The sequence below is a fragment of the Hypanus sabinus genome, chromosome 13 (genome assembly GCF_030144855.1).
Source record: "Hypanus sabinus isolate sHypSab1 chromosome 13, sHypSab1.hap1, whole genome shotgun sequence".
Classification (NCBI taxonomy): Eukaryota; Metazoa; Chordata; class Chondrichthyes; order Myliobatiformes; family Dasyatidae; genus Hypanus; species Hypanus sabinus.
In genome coordinates, this window is record NC_082718.1 from 6,875,194 (window position 1) to 6,892,192 (window position 16,999).

Here is a 16,999-nt window from a genome sequence, read left to right on the forward strand (position 1 = left end):
TGTGGCCATTCCCCTCAATAATAAGTATACAGCTTTGGGTACTGTTAAGGGGAATAGCCTACAGGAGGGAGACATAGCGACAGGTCTTTAGTACTGAGTCTGGCACTGTGGCTGTGAAGGGAAAAGGGGAGAAGAGGATTGCAGTAGTGATAGGGGATTCCACAGTTAGAGGAGTAGACAGGAGGTTCTGTGGACATGAAAGAGACATACGGATGGTATGTTGCCTCTCAAGTACCAGGGTCAGGGATGTCATGGATTGGTTCCATGGCATTCTAAAGGGGGAGGGCGAACAGCTAGAAATCTTAGTACATATTGGCACCAATGACATATGTAGGAAAAAGAAAGAAGTTCTGAAGAGAGAATATAGGGAGTTGGGTAAAAAGCTGAAACGTGGGACCTCCAGGGTAGTGATGTCTGGATTGCCACCTGTGCTACGTGCCAGTGGGAATAAGATTTTACAGATAAATGCATGGCATAGGAACTGGTGCAGGGGGCAGGGCTTCAGATTTCTGGATCATTGGGATCTCTTCTGGAGAAGTTATGATCTGTACAAAAAGTGACTGGTTGCATCTGAATCCTTGCAGGCAGGTTTGTTAGAGCTGTTAGGGAGGGTTTGAGCTAATTTGACATGGGGATGGGAATCAGAGTGATAGAGCTGAGGATGAGGCAGTATATGGTGAGACTGTCAGGTAGGACAGGCAGATGATAAGGCAAAATTGCAGTTAGTGGACTGAGTTGTAGTGTAACATGGAGACAAAATCTAATACAGGACTGAAAGTCTGAATGCACGCAGTATAAGAGTTTAAGAGATTAAGAGTTCGGCACGGACTAGGAGGGCCGAGATGGCCTGTTTCCGTGCTGTGATTGTTATATGGTTATATGTTTACAGAATGAGATAGGTTATCTTGTAGTGCAGTTAGAGTTTGGCAGGTATGACGTTGTGGGCATCACCGAGTTGTGGCTGAGAGAAAACTATAGTTGGGAGCTTAACATCCTAGGAAACACATTGTATCAAAAGAACAGGCAGGTAGGCAGATGGGGTGGGTAGCTCTGTCATCAAAAAATCAAATCAAATCAAATCCTTAGAAAGAGGTGACACAGGATCGGAAGATGTAGAATCCTTGTGAGCAGGGTTAAGAAATTGTAAGAGGTGAACAGACCTTGATAGGAGTTATATGCAGGCCTCCAAACAGTAGCCAGGATGTGGGATATAAATTTCAACAGGAGATAGAAAAGGCATGTAAAAAGGGCAATTTTGTGATAATCATAGGGGATTTCAATATGCAGGTAGATTGGGAAATTCAGGTTGATGCTGGGTCCCGAGAGAGTACTAGTAAATTATATTTTAATGCAGTTAGAGATTGATGGGTTCAGGAACCCTTAGGAGGCAATGTTCATAATATGATAGAATTCATCTTGCTACTTGAGAAGGAGAAGCAAAAGTCAGATATAACACATTACAATGGAGTAAAGGGAATTATAGAGGTATGAGAGAGGAGTTGGTCAAAGTTGATTGGAAAGAGACACCAGCAAGCATAATGACAGAGCAGCAATGGTTGGAGTTTCTGAGAGCGATTTGGAAGTGGTAGGATAGATACATACCAAAGAAGCAATATTCTAAAGGTAGGATGATTCAACTGTAGCTGACAAGGGAAGTCAAAGGCAACATAAAAGCAAAAAGGGGACATGTAATCTGCAAAAGTTAGTGGGATGTTAGAGGATTGGGAATCTTTTAAAGACCAATAGAAGGCAACAAAAGAAACCATAATGAGGGAAAAGATGAAAGCTAGCAATAATATCAAAGAGGATACCAAATGTTCTTGTAGATATATTAAAAGTAAAAGAGAAGTGAGACTAGATATCGGACCGTTGGAAAGTGACGCTGGAGAGGTAGTAATGGGGCATGAGGAAATGACGATGAATTGAACACGTATTTTGCATCAGACTTTACTGTGGAAAACACTAGTAGTGTGCCAGAGGTTTGAGTGAGTGCAGTTTCTATTATTGGAGAGAAACTTCTCGGGAACCTGAAAAATCTGAAGATGGATAAGTCACCTGATAAAATGCATGACACCCCACAGTTTTGAAAGAGGTGGCAGAAGAGATTGTGGAGGCATTAAATGATCTTTCAAGAATCACTAGATTCTGGCGTGGTACCAGACGGGACTGGAAAATTGTATATGTCCCTCCATGATTCAAGAAGGGAGCGAAGCAGAAGAAAGTAAATTATAGTCCAGTTAGTCTGACTTCAGTGGTTGGGAAGATGTTGGAGTCGATTGTTAAGGATGAGCTCTTTGGAGGCACATGCTAAAATAGGCCAATGTCAGCAAGTTTTTCTTAGGGAAAAATCTTGCCTCACAAATCTGCTGGAACTCCAGAATGAGAATTGGATTTAATATCACAGCATATGTTCTGAAATTTGTTAACTTAGCAGCAGCAGTACAATGCAATACATGATAATATAGAACGAAAAGTAAATAAGTGAATCAATTACAGTGCAAGAACATAAAAAATAGGAGCAGGAGTAGGCCATTCGGCCCATCGAGCCTACTCCGCCATTCAGTAAGATCATGGCTGATCTGTCCGTAAACTCAGCTCCATCTATTTGCCTTGTCCCCATAACCTTTAATTCCCTTACTATGTAAAAACCTATCTAACTGTTTCTTAAATATATTTAGTGAAGAAGCCTCAACTGCTTCCCTGGGCAGAGAATTCCACAGATTCACCATTCTCTGGGAAAAACAGTTTCTCCTCATCTTGGTCCAAACTCTTCTCCCCTGAATCTTGAGGCAATGTCCCCTAGTTCTAGTCTCACCTACCAGTGGAAACAACTTTCCTACTTCTATCTTATCTATCCCTTTCAAAATTTTGTATGTTTCTATAAGATCCCCTCTCATTCTTCTGAACTCCAGAGAGTATAGTCCCAGGCCACTCAATCTCTCCTCATAGGTTAACCCATTCATCCCTGGAATCAACCTGGTGGACCTCCTCTGCACTGCCTCCAAAGCCAGTATATCATTCCTCAAGTATGGAGACGTGTGTGTGTGTGTGTGTGTGTATATATATGAAAGAATTAAATAAAAATTGTGCAAAAACAAGAATAAACAGGAATAATATTAAAAAAATTGAGTTAGTGCTTATGGATTCAATGTCCATTTAGAAATCAGATGGCAGAGGGGAAGAAGTTGTTCCTGAATCGCTGAATATGTGCCTTCAGGCTTCTGTACCTCCTTCCTAAACAATGAGCAGAGGGCAAATCCTATGTGATGGGGGTCCTTAATAATGGATGCTGCCTTTCTGAGGCACTACTCCTAGAAGATGTCTTGGAGTTACAGAAGCTAGTACCCAAGATGAATTCTTTGAGAAAATAACAAGCAGGATAGACAAAGGAGAAGTGGTGGATGTTGTGTACTTGGATTTTCAGAAGGCCTTTGACAAGGTATTGCACATGACGCTGCGTAACAAGGTAAGAGCCCCTGGTATTATAGCAAAGATACTAGAATGGATAGAGCATTGGCTGATTGGCAAGGATGTATGCTGAGGCTTTATAAAGCATTGGTGAAGCCTCACTTGGAGTATTGTGAGCAGTTTAAGGTCCCTTATTTAAGAAAGGACATGCTGATTGGGAGAGGATTCAAAGAGTTCATGAGAATTATTCCAGGATTAAAAGGCTTATCATATGAGGAGCGTTTGGTGGCTTTGGGCCTGTACTTGCTGGAATTTAGAAGAATGAGGGATCTCATTTAAACCTATTGAATGCTGGAAGGCCCAGATAGAGTGAATGTGAAGAGGATGGTGGGGAGTCGAGGACCAGAGGGCACAGCCTCAGAATAGAGGCACGTCCATTTACAATGGAGCTGAGGAGGAATTTCTTCAGCCAAGGGATAGTAAGTCTGTGGAATTCATTGCCACAGGCAGCTGTGGAAGCTAGTACACTGGATATATTTAAGATGGAAGTTAATAGGTTCTTGATTAGGCAGGGTGTGAAAGGTTATGAGGAGAAGGCAGGAGACTGGGGTTGAGAGGGAAAATGAATCAGCCATGATGAACTGGCGGAGCAGACTCAGGGGGGTGATTGACCTAATTCTGCTCCTATGTCTTACGGACTCTCTCACAAGTGAAAACATATCAACATCTACTTTGAATAAGGTCTCTCTCAATTTTCTAAATTCAAAAATATACAGACCCAAATTGTCCAGTCTCTCTTGATAGTACTGACCTCACATCCGAATTTGGGAAGGTTCTAATTGGAGTGCATTTTTAGTTGGAAAGACAAGGGCAGGCTCATTTTTAAAAAAGCAAATAAACAAACTGGAGGAATACAGCTAGTTAGGCAGCATCTGTGGAGGCAGAGAGATAATCGACATTTTGGGTCAGGACCCTGCACCTGGTCAAACATCAACCATTTATTTTTCCGTTACAGGTGCTGTTTCACTTTGCTTCATAAGCAGCTTGTTTATTGCTCCAGATTATAGCATCTCCTATAATCCTATATTGGTGGTGGGGGGGGGGGGGGCGGTGCTTCTTCACACAGAGAGTGGTGGGAGTGTGGAGTGAGCTGCCAGATGAAGTTGTAAATGCGGGCTCACTCTTAACATTTAAGAAAAACTTGGACAGGTACATGGCTGAGAGGTGTATGGAGGGATATGGGCCAGGTGCAGGTCAGTGGGACTAGGCAGAATAGTGGTTTGGCACAGCCAAGAAGGGCCAAAAGGCCTGTTTCTGTGCTGTAATGTTCTATGGTTCTATCTGCAGTATCTTAACGTGTTAACATAATTTTAAAATAATTTGCTTTAAACAAACTTATTTCCTATTGTGCCTAGAGCAGATACTACATTATCCTCACAATATTTACATTTATACAAACCTTATTACTCTGCCATTATGAACTTATCTGATTTTCTATTCTATCAAAAAAAATCTATTATGATTTTGGGTCTGGTGGAGAGAAAATAGGGGATGCTCCCCTATAAAAATAGTAAGGCTTCCCTTTCTTCATAGTTTCTTAGGACTATCGTAAAAGTACCTACAAAATGTTGTCCAATAGATCTTTGGAATTCAGGCCACTACTCTGGATCGCAAATTTATTATGCAGGTGGTATATATATATATGATTTCATCTACTGCCAAGAATGCAGCAGATTCTCAGATAGGTGTGGTCAAAGCAATAGCAGCATATGTGGAGAGTTATGAACACTGCAAATGCTCCAAGTACTCAGCTGGCCTGGTGAGGTGAAAGGCATTGACTCAAACCATTAACTTTGTTCCTCTCCATTGTTACTGCCCCATCCATTGTTATTCCCAGGACTTCAGATTCAATTTCAGATTCTAACAACCATAGTTATGTGCATTTGAATAGTTCTGAGGTTACTGGACATAATAAGAGACCTGGATTATTGATCCTAAGGTGCTAATTTGAATCCAGTTATGACCATTAATCATGTAATTAAAATGATATATAACTGGTATCAATAATGAGTCCATGAAACTTTCAGATTTTCGTAAAATATTATTTACAGATATTCTTTAGAGAAGGAAATCTGCTAATGTTAACTGGTTCTGGCTTACAACTGATAGTAGATCCAGCTGTTGTGGTGCAGCAAGCTACTCAGCTGAAGGGGCAATAGATGGCATCTATGTAGTGATCTTTGCATCTCGTGAACAAACTTAATTAACTTCTGATATAGAGGTTTGCATTCTCCTTTCGAGTCTATAACAACAGAGAATGTGGGAAATAACATATTGCTGTCACAAAGCCCCCTTAGATTGATGATCTGTTCTGGGCCAGGCAGACTCTCCTCTCACAAGACCTTCCAAGAACTGGAATGAGAGACATTGGTAGCACCCATTTATTTTGGTGGATTCCTGCCAGAGTTAGTTTGAATGTTTGAAGCACTTAATATTTGCCAATGAGGTAATTATGCAAGTTGCAAGATGAAGGTCATTATGTAGCACATTGAAGAGGCAGTTTTGATGATGCACACATTTCAAGTTTTTCAGCCAAATAAATAAATGAAATGAATTATGGTATTCAACTGGGGATTTTTCCTTACCACATTCCCTTTCTGTCCTTGCAGACCTCTGTCTCCTTTAATTCCCTTAGCTCCGCTTTTACCATCAAGTCCAGCTTTGCCCTAAAATAAATAATCAGGAGGAAATACATTAAAATCAGGTTCTTCATAATTCTGCAGAACACAGAGCCCAAATATTGTTAGTAATTTTGATTTTTAAGAGTTTTTAAAATAGTAGTTGCCTTTTATCAGATGTATGTGATGAATAGACCATTTTTCCACAAGTAGAACAATAGTAGAATGGTTGCTCAACCCCAATCCATAAAATAGTCTTCAAGTTAATATAGTAAGTTATCAAACTTTGTTGTTGCTTTAAGTAATATTTGCTCATTATCTATCTGACATGGATCCATCAAATATTTTATGACTGATTAGAGCTTTCAAGTGGACTAATTAAAAAAAACTTTCAAGGGATTTGAATGTTGCTGTTAATCTCAGAATTTACTGCCCATTCATAAATGCCTTTGGGAATGTAAAGAAATTCCAAGTTGATGAATTATTTGAAAGTACTATTCCGATGTGTCAGCTTAGACATTTACGTTCAGTCCCTAGGGTTAGTTTTCAATCACAACCTCCTAAGTTAGAGGTAAAGTATACTACCAGACAACTTCAACTCTTATTTTTACAGTTTTCATCAGTGATGCACTTTTGACTACTGTTTGATGATACTGGGCAAATTTATTGTGCATGTTTTACTGAAATTGACCTAAGTAATAATTTCCTATTTAGTACTTACGCTTTATAGATCACATTCTATGCAGCTAAACTGTTCAAAGTAAAATATTGTCATTGATGTGAAGAGAAAAAAGGTCTTGATTTATCTGTTTGGATATATTCTGCCAACTGTTATTTCAAAAAGGAATAAAAACAGGATGTCTAATTAATTGGATACTTCAAATAAGCTTGGCTTCCAAAAATTGATTTAAAAATCTATATAAGCATCCAATATTTTGAAGGAAAGAGCTGCCAAAGACCATGATCCCAAAAGTAAATAATGAAAAATGTATTGGTAGACTCTGAAATATAAACATGGCAGTTTTTTTAAACATAAGGAAGTAAACAAGAATCTATGAATAAGAATGAACATAATTTTGAAGCTTATCAACCTAACCACAGTCAACAGGGACCATTTTGCAGATAATTAAATATGTATTAACTCAAGCTGAGAGATTTCATTTTGATGGCTAATTAACAATAAAACTATCATCAAAAAACATTAGATGCTTGGAAATAATTACACGTCACACCATCTTTGAATTATAACTTTGAAAGCTAAAGTTGTACAACATAAAAGAAGTATTATATAGTTACTTAGCAAAAGGTCAACATCAACAGATGGCATCAAAACAAAATTCGATGATTTTTATCGTTCTCCAATCAATATTGCTCCTACAGTTCCTCAGACTAATAATGCATAGAAAGATATCATGGCATCGGAGTTCTCTTAATAGTGTGTCCTCACACATTTCAAAGGGATGTGCAGTTGTTCAGCTTTTCTAACTGGAGAAGCGTTGACCACAAGTACTTTCTGGTCCTAGCCTTTTCTCTGCAAATAAACATTTTTCATCAAAGTATGCCAGATAGTTGATCAAAAGTTAAAGTCCTGGATATTTTACCCATTGAAATCTCTGCGACTCCAAAATCAACTAATAATATTAAGCAAGGATTTTTGGCCATTTAACTCATTAAAGTACTGAGCGATACATTTATCCACCAATACATAAGGATGATGAGTCTCTTTCATACTTACAATGATTTTCAAGTTATACGAAGTTAAGTTACTGAGCTTTCGAGTTTGTTATCTTTCCATAAGTTATCTTTGACCATCTTGTTGTATTATAGAGGTGCTGCATAAAATGCTAGTTGTTGTAGTCAGCTGACATCAAGCTTAGTTTTTCACAAAAAAAGGAACTAGAAAGGGAAATCTGAGGTACATGGAATTCTATACTTTCTGTGGAGGAATGAAATAGTATCAGATATGATCTGCTTGGAGCTCAATTCAGTGAGGGTAAATATATAAAGAAATGTAAACACAAAGTACACTTGCAGATGCTGTGGTCAAATCAACACGTACAAAAGCTGGATGAACTCAGCAGGTCAGGCAGCATCCGTTGAAATGAGCAGTCAATGTTTTGGGCCGAGACCCTTCATCAGGACAGCTTAAAGCCTATTTAACCTTGTTTTTAACTGACATCTTTTTTATTTGCATGTCTATTTTTATCTTATTTTCATGTTTATACTTTTATCCCATTGTAAAGCACCTTGAGCTACATCATCTCAATGAAAAGTGCGCTATAAAGTTACTATTACTGTATTTTTGTTTTTTCTCAGCTCAAGCTGGTAACCTGAGGTACAGGCATAGCCAAGCACACTCATTTTTCAATTGCTAGGAATCTTTGGACTAGTCTAGTCCTTGTTTAGTATTGTAGATTTCTGGAGATTCACATAAATATTGCTGTGTAGGCCTAATTGTTTAATGCTACTGCGTAGTGACTTTGGGATGATATCAGTTGTAGATATTATTATTGGGACAATGTAAACCTTGTTCATGTTTTGGTGTCTTTCAAATTTGTCTTTTAATTCGGCATATTTCTGGTGTTATTCACATAGATTTCTGTATGTTACGTGTGTTTGGAATGACTATATCTGTTAAGTAAGTTGTTCTTGCTTGATTATCCTGTAACATATTGGGACAGTTATTATGGATCGTCCTATCTGATAATAATGGGTTGGTGTTAATATAATTTGTAGAACTCTGACTCTGAAATTGGATTAGACTTGTATTTATAGTAATGTGTGGTTTCTTTTATGAGTTTGTACTTTAAAGCAAGATTTTGGTGAACGACGTTTGCTGCTTGATTGTAGCTGTGTGAGTAATCAGATTGAGTTAAACTGCTGCAGGATACTGTTATGTGTTGGATTATTTCTGGTTTCTCTTCGCATTCTCTGCATTCATAGTGCAGAATTTGTTTGTCATTTATTATGTATTTTCATATTTTTTGAGTTAACCACCTGGTCCTTTACTGCCACAAGGAACCCCGCTTCCGGGAAGTGATCTCCAATTCTGAGCCAGATGTTTGATGTTTGCTGTTGACATCTAGAGTGCTCGGATTGTGGGGATGTCTTCCATGGAGGGTCATGCTCTCCCATTGGTTAACATTTTCTTCTGTAGGTGTAATTACTTCATTTTTCAGGATGTGCTTTCATTTAACTTTTGTAGTAGGTACTTCTTATCAGAATTGCATATGCTTCTGTGGAGTGCTGAATCCTTTTTTTTAAATGAAAGTATATCCTAAGAGATTTTATCTGACTTGTGTAATTTTTTATGTCTGTTCCTCCTTCTGTCCTAGGTAGAGTTAATCAATGTGTGTATGAGTACACATAATGTTTTCTAAAATTTGTTCATTTCAGTTCTTATTTTCCTTTGTAAATTTTCCAGATTGGTTTTGGACAAATATATTGTCCCAAAAGAATACTTAATATAGGTATAACAAATGTATTTACTGCTTTTGTTATATTTTTACTATTGGGCTCTGTTTTCTTAAACCTTCAAGTACATTTTGACAGAAGTTTTCTCTTCATCGCACTATGATCTATTTTCTTTGCTTGTTGATATCCCAGATACTGGTAAATTTCATACTCATTCATCGGTTGTATTGTATTCTGCTTCTCTGTTTTACATTCTACTAGATCTGTTACACCTTTCTTTAAGTTTAATGTTCTGCATTTACAAAGTTCATGTTTGTATCTTTAGAAAACAGTTCTATGATTTGAATTAATGACAGTAGCTTTACGAATGAAGAAGCATTTAACTTAAAATTGTCTATGTATTATTATATTGATATTAACAGGAACAAATACAGTAAGTTCAGACAAGCACTTCAAATCTTTAACAAGTGAAAGGAAAAGGAACATTTGGCATTAAGGCAGAAACTGAGCTGCTCAGTGCAGAAGATGATCTTATGTATAGCAATTAAAACTTGAATAAGCTTGCATTTGAGTCTTCTACCTTTATCAGTTACATGAGAACTACAGAATGAATCAAACTTTTAGTATAACTGACAGACAAAATTTAACTTTGTGAAGTCCATATAAGAGTATATTTAAAGTCCAATAAAGATGATGCATAAATGACAGAATAGTGCAAAAATTTACAATGTAGAAACAGTCATGTTGTCCAAATGGTCAATGCTCCATGCATGATTCTACCTATTATTATTTCACTTCACCATATCTTTTTATCCTTAAGTCTATATACTTGTCTAATTTCCTCAAGTGCCATGATGCTTTTAATCTCAGTGACCCCATATGGAAACAAATTTCATACATGGATTTTTTTTCTGGATAAATACATTTCACCTGAATTCTTCATTGCATTTATTAATGACTACTGATGCAGACTTGCTAATTTTGAAGTCCCTAACAAGTTCTCCATCTTGACCTTATCAGATCCCTTCATAATTACTGATGGGGTGTCTAAGGGCAACTCATGTAGCAGCAGAACTCTCAATGGATTCGATTAAATATTCTCATTTTAGTCTGATAGAGCTAAAAAGCACAACTGCTTCCAAGGTCAATATAGTCAACAAAGATGTCTTAATGCATTTAAACTGCTGCTTAAAACTGATGGAAACAATACTGATTGTGGGCAGATGCATTCTCATAGGATTCCACACAGGAAGCATGGCTTCAGTGAGGGACACAAGTGCGTTTAAAGAAACGGGGTTTTAAACTCCCAGTACCAACGATCTTGCTGGCAAATGTGAAGTCTCTGGTGAATAAAATTGATAATCTCAGAGCTAGGGTGCTGAATCAGAGGGACATTAGGATCACGTGTGTCCTTTGCTTCATGGAATCCTGGTCAACCCCTTCTGTACTGGATACAGCGATTCAGATGGAAGAGTTTACTATACACCATCAGGATAGATCAACAAGAGTCTCTCAAAAGCAGAGGTGGAGGAGTAAGCCTCATGATCAACACTTGGTGCACAAATATATCAGTTCTGTCCCAATTCTGCTCAACAGACCTGGAATATGTCGCAGTTAGGTGCCCTCCTTTTTACCTTCCGTGGGAAGTCTCTGGGATCATTTTGGTAGCAGTTTACATTCCACCTCAGGCCAAAGTCAATCAGGTTTTAGATGATCTGAGCAATGGGATCAACATGCACGAAACAGCGCATCCTAACGCCTTCACCATCGTTTTGGGGGACTTTAACCAGACTAATCTGAAAAGATTTCTAAGCAATTACAGTACAATCAACAGATCACTTGCAATACTAGAGGAAACAACACACTGGACCATTGGTACACCACCATCAAGAATGCCTACCGTGCTATTCCATGCCCTCATTTTGAGGAGTCTAATCACTTGGCTGTACTTCTACTCATTGAGTATAGGCAGAGACTGAAGACTGCAGCACTAGATGAAGAAGACGAAGAAGGTTTGGACAAGGGAAGCACAGGAGCGCCTACAGGACTGCTTTGAACTGGTGGACTGGACTGTATTCAGGGATTCATTTTTGAACTTGCTGCAGTTGTTACCAACTTCATTAAAAACCTATGTGGATGAGTGTGTTCCTACAAAGACTTCCTGTACATTCCCAATCCAAAAGCCACGGATGAACCAGGAAGTACGTCATCTGCTGAAGGCTAGATCTGTGAGCATTTAAGTCTGGTGACACAGACCTGTACCAGAAAACCAGGTATGATTTGCAGGGGGCTATTTCAACGGCAAAGAGACCATTTCAAATGAGGTTGGAGGTGATATCGGATGTACAATGCTGGCAGGATTTGTAAGACATTACTTCCTACAAAGCAAAATCCAATAGCATGAATGGCAGTGATACTTAACTACCAGATGAACTCAACGCCTCCTATGCCCACTTTGACAGGGAGAACACGACCACAGCTGTGAAGATCCCTGCTGCACCTGATGACCCTGTGATCTCTGTCTCAGAGGCCGATGTTAGACTGTCTTTAAAGAGAATGAACCCTCACAAGACAGAAGATTGCGATGGAGTACCTGGTAAGGCTCTGAAAACCTGTGCCAATCAACTGGCGGGAGTACTCAAGGACAGTTTCAACCTCTCACTATTATGGGTGGAAGTTCCCACTTGCTTCAAAAAGGCAACAATTATACCAGTGCCCAAGAAGAATAATGTGAGCTGCCTTAATGACTATTGCCCAGTAGCACTCAAATCTACAGTGATGAAAGGTTTTGAGAGGTTGGTCATGACTAGACTGAACTCCTGCCTAGGCAAGGACCTGGACCCATTGCAATTTGCCTATCAGCACAATAGGTCAATGGCAGATGTCATCTCAATGGCTCTTCTCATGGCTTTAGACCACTTGGACAACACAAACACCTATGTCAGGATGCTGTTCATTGATTGTAGCTCAGCATTTAATACCATCATTCCCACAATCCTGATTGGGAAATTACAGAACCTGGGCCTCTGTACCTCCGTCTGCAATTGGATCCTTCATTTCATAACTGGAAGTTCACAATCTGTGCGGATTGGTGATAACATTTCCTCCTTGCTAACAATCAACACTGGTGCACCTCAGGGGTGTGTGCTTAGCCCACTGCTCTACTCTCTCTATACCCATGACTATGTGGCTAGGCAGAGCTCAAGTACCATCAAGAAATTTGCTGTTGATACCGAGAGGGTGTACAGAAGTGAGATATGCCAACTAGTGGAGTAGTGTCGCAGCAACAACCTGGCACTCAACGTCAATAAGACAAAGGAACTGACTGTGGACTTCATGAAGGGTAAGACGAAGGAACACATACCAATCCTCATAGAGGGATCAGAAGTGGAGAGAATGAGCAGTTTCAAGTTCTTGGGCGTCAAGATTTCTGAGGATCTAACCTGGTCCCAACATTTTGATGCTTTCAGTTGTAAAGAAGGCAGGACAGTGACTATATTTCATAAGGAGTTTGAAGAGATTTGCTACGTCAACAAATACACTCAAAAACTTCTGTAGATGTATTGTGGAGAACATTTTGACAGGCTGCATCACTACAAGCTACTGCACAGGACCAAAAGAAGCTGCAGAAGGTTGTAAATTTAGTCGACTGCATCTTGGATACTAGCCTATAAAGTACCCAGAACACCTTCAAGGAGCGGTGTCTCAGAAAGGACTCCCATTATTAAGGATGCCCAGCACCCAGGGCATGCCCTTTTTTCATTGTTACCATTAGGTAAGAGGTACAGAAGCCTGAAGACAAACACTCAGTGATTCAGGATCAGCTTCTTCCCCTCTGCCATCCAATTCCTAATGGACATTGAACCCTTGAACACTACCTCACTTTTTAAAAATATATACTATTTCTGTTTTTGCACGACTTTTAATCTATTGAATATACATATACTGTACCTGATTTACTTGTTTATTTATTTTTCTTCTATATTATGTATTGCATTGAACTGCTGCTGCTAAGTTAACAAATTTCACAACACATACTAGTGATAATAAACCTGATTCTGTTTCTGATTCTGAATTGTGAAGATCCAAATTAAGTTGTCTCTGCACCTTCTCTATTCTTGGAAAAATGGCCTTAACCATATCAAACAATGTCAGATCCTTGTCAGAACATTTTCTCTTGATTATAGGTATTGCTTTCAGTAGATAAATGTTTGGTGAATCAAATAAAAATATGGTTGCACTAGAGAGAAGAATGTTTAGAGAGTTGACTTTGAAAATAGTACAACTTTTGGCTGAGTAGAAATGGAAACAGGAATTGAAGACAAAATGCCACAGCTTTCCTAATATTTAGATAGAGAAGATATTTACACACCCAGTGTATGATGTCAGACAAACACATCTATAGTTTGGAGACAAGAGTCAAAGCAGGTAGTGGTCAAGCCTGTTTCTGTGATGTTATATGGTTATATGGTTTTGTTACTGGGGAATATTGCTAAGGGAAGCAGGTAAATAAGGAATAGAAATCCAAGAATTGATCCTATCTGGTAATGATTGGGGAGGGCAGTGGGGTTTGGGATGAGGATTGGATTGTGGAAAAAATATCATGGCAGGCTTATCTCTGACTAATTGAATAGATTAAAAAAAAGAGAAAAGGGGAAGTTTGCCTGCTCGGCTGGGCAGTGGTGGCATTGGGGAGATGAACTGGCAGGATTTTGGGGAGGATTTTGGCAAAGAAAAGGAGCTTGGGTTGGGTGGTACTTTAGAAAGATGGAAGTATTGAAATGTTTCTTTGGGAAGATGTACTGTATGTTGATGATATTTTAGAGATTAAATGGGTGGCACCTCAGGAGAGTGATCTGTTAACAATTTTAGCAAATATGAAGGCCTGAAAAGGAATAAATAAGTTAGAAGTCTAGATGGATAAGTTAGATAGGACAGCTGATGGGTCTCATGGATCAGTTGAGTTCTGGTAACATGAGGCTATATAAGAGAGATATCAAAGATTAAATCCTGTCTGAACCTGAGGCTACAGAAATCTTTAGAATGATTCCATATTGGGTTAATAGAAAGGAAGTGAAAGGTATGTTTCAATCTGTGAAACAATAAGTTGTTTAGTTAATAAAAAGTACACTGCAGATGCTGTGGTCCAATCAACATGTACAAACAAGCTGGATGAACTCAGCAGGTCGGGCAGCATCCATTGAAATGAGCAGTCAATGTTTCGGGCCGAGACCCTTTGTCAGGACTGAAGAAGGATGGGGCAGGGGTCCTATAAAGAAGGTGGGGGGAGGGTGGAAAACCAATCAGAGAAAAGATCAAGGGGTGGGGGAGGGGAAGCAGGGAGGGGATAGGCAGGAGAGGTGAAGAAGGAATCTAAGGGGAAAGCACTATGGGTAGTAGAAGAAGGCAGAATCATGAGAGAGGTGATAGGCAGCTTGAAGAGGTGGCAGAGTGAAAGTGGGATGTGGGAAGAGAGAGGGAGGGAATTACCGGAAGTTGGAAAATTTGATGTTCATACTAAGGGGCTGGAGACTACCCAGATGGTATATGAGGTGTTGCTCCTCCAACCTGAGTTTGGCCTCATCATGGCAGTAGAGGAGGCCATGTATGGACATATCCGAATGGGAATGTGATATATGTGATGAAATTTGTTATTTTGCGGCAGTGTTACATTGCAAGAAGTAATAGACAACTATACATTACAATATATACATGTCAAAAATTAAATTAAGTAAGTAGTGCAATAAATGAGAAAAGAAAGGTTGAAAGGAAAGATTAAAAGTTTGAGAGCGCCATGGTTTTCAAGGGATATTGGAAACTTGGTTCAGAAAAAGAGGGAGATCTATAATAAATATAGGCAGCATGGAGTAAATAAGGTGCTCGAGGAATATAAAGAATGTAAAAAGAATCTTAAGAAAGAAATTAGAAGAGCTAAAAGAAGATACGAGGTTGCTTTGGCAAGTAAGGTGAAAATAAATTCGAAGGGTTTCTACAGTTGTATGTAACACCTGCCCAACAGGCTGGTATATGTCTAGGGGAAAAGGAGATCCAGCCACTCACCAACCCCACCTCCCGTACACACTGGTGCTGGGAAAATCAAGTTTATGCTGCGCGCACACACACCATATCAAACTCACACCAGATACCGTTACAGAATATACTTTAAAGATTTTACTAAAACTAAAAGAGTACTATGCAATACAATATATATGAAGGAAAAGAAAATAAAGTAAAAGGCGCCAACTTATCAAAGTTCAGTCAGTTTAGTGCACAAGTTGGAGCTCAACCATAGAACCATTCGACCCCTCATCAGTTTCCTCCGACCTCCACGTCCTCGCACCTGGGACCATCTGGGTGGTCGACCGAGCAGTGCAGCGCATGCCCACCTTCCACGGCATCTTCTTCCCGACTCCCCTGAAAAGACCGTGGAACCCCCAAGCTCCCAGACCCACAAGACAAAATAACATTCCCCATTGGTCAACAAAAGAAAACAATCCCGATATCAGCAAGTCTAAAGCTTAACAACTGCAAGAGAAATCACTTATCATACAAAGAAGCATTCCTACTCTTAACAAAACAAAGAAGCCATTTTGATTAACATACGCAGTATATTGTACATATATTAATAATAAAAGGATAGTGAGGGATAAAACTGGTCTCTTAGAGACTCAGAGTGGACAGCTATGTGTGGAGCTGAAAGAGATGGGGGAGATTTTGAACAATTTCTTTTCTTTGGTATTCACTAAAGAGAAGGATATTGAATTGTGTAAGGTAAGGGAAACAAGTAGGGAAGTTATGGAAACTGTAACGACTAAAGAGGAGGAAATACTGGCATTTTTAAGGAATATAAAATTGGATAAATCTCCGGGTCCTGACAGGATATTCCCTAGGACCTTGAGGGAAGTTGGAGTAGAAATAGCAGGGGCTCTGACAGAGATATTTCAAATGTCATTAGAAACAGGGATGGTGCCAGAGGATTGGCGTATTGCTCATGTGGTTCCATTGTTTAAAAAGGGTTCTAAGAGTAAACCTAGCAATTATAGGCCTGTCAGTTTGACGTCAGTGGTGGGTAAATTAATGGAAAGTATTCTTAGAGATGGTGTATATAATTATTTGGATAGACAGGGTCTGATTAGGAATAGACAGCATGGATTTGTGCATGGAAGGTCATGTTTGACAAATCTTATTGAATTTTTTGAAGAGGTTACGAGGAAAGTTGACGAGGGTAAGGCAGTGGATGTTGTCTATATGGACTTCAGTAAGGCCTTTGACAAGGTTCCACACAGAAGGTTAGTTAGGAAGGTTCAATCATTAGGTATTAATATTGAAGTAGTAAAATTGATTCAACAGTGGCTAGATGGGAGATGCCAGAGAGTAGTGGTGGATAACTGTTTGTCAGGTTGGAGGCTGGTGACTAGTGGTGTGCCTCAGGAATCTGTATTAGGTCCAATGTTGTTTGTCATATGCATAAATGATCCGGATGATGGGTTGGTAAATTG

At 39.1% G+C, this 16,999-nt stretch overlaps 1 protein-coding gene and 1 long non-coding RNA gene across 3 annotated transcripts in view; one reads left to right on the forward strand and one right to left on the reverse strand.

Moving 5' to 3' along the window:
- LOC132403616 (uncharacterized) overlaps positions 1 to 16,999 on the forward strand; it is a 331,526-nt gene that overhangs the window by 148,632 nt on the left and 165,895 nt on the right. The window lies entirely within an intron of this gene.
- LOC132403613 (collagen alpha-1(VII) chain-like) overlaps positions 1 to 16,999 on the reverse strand; it is a 414,548-nt gene that overhangs the window by 89,050 nt on the left and 308,499 nt on the right. The window contains exon 85 of the mRNA XM_059987065.1: positions 6,054 to 6,134. Coding sequence (XP_059843048.1) covers positions 6,054 to 6,134 — 81 coding nt within the window. The remainder of the gene's footprint in view (positions 1 to 6,053; positions 6,135 to 16,999) is intronic.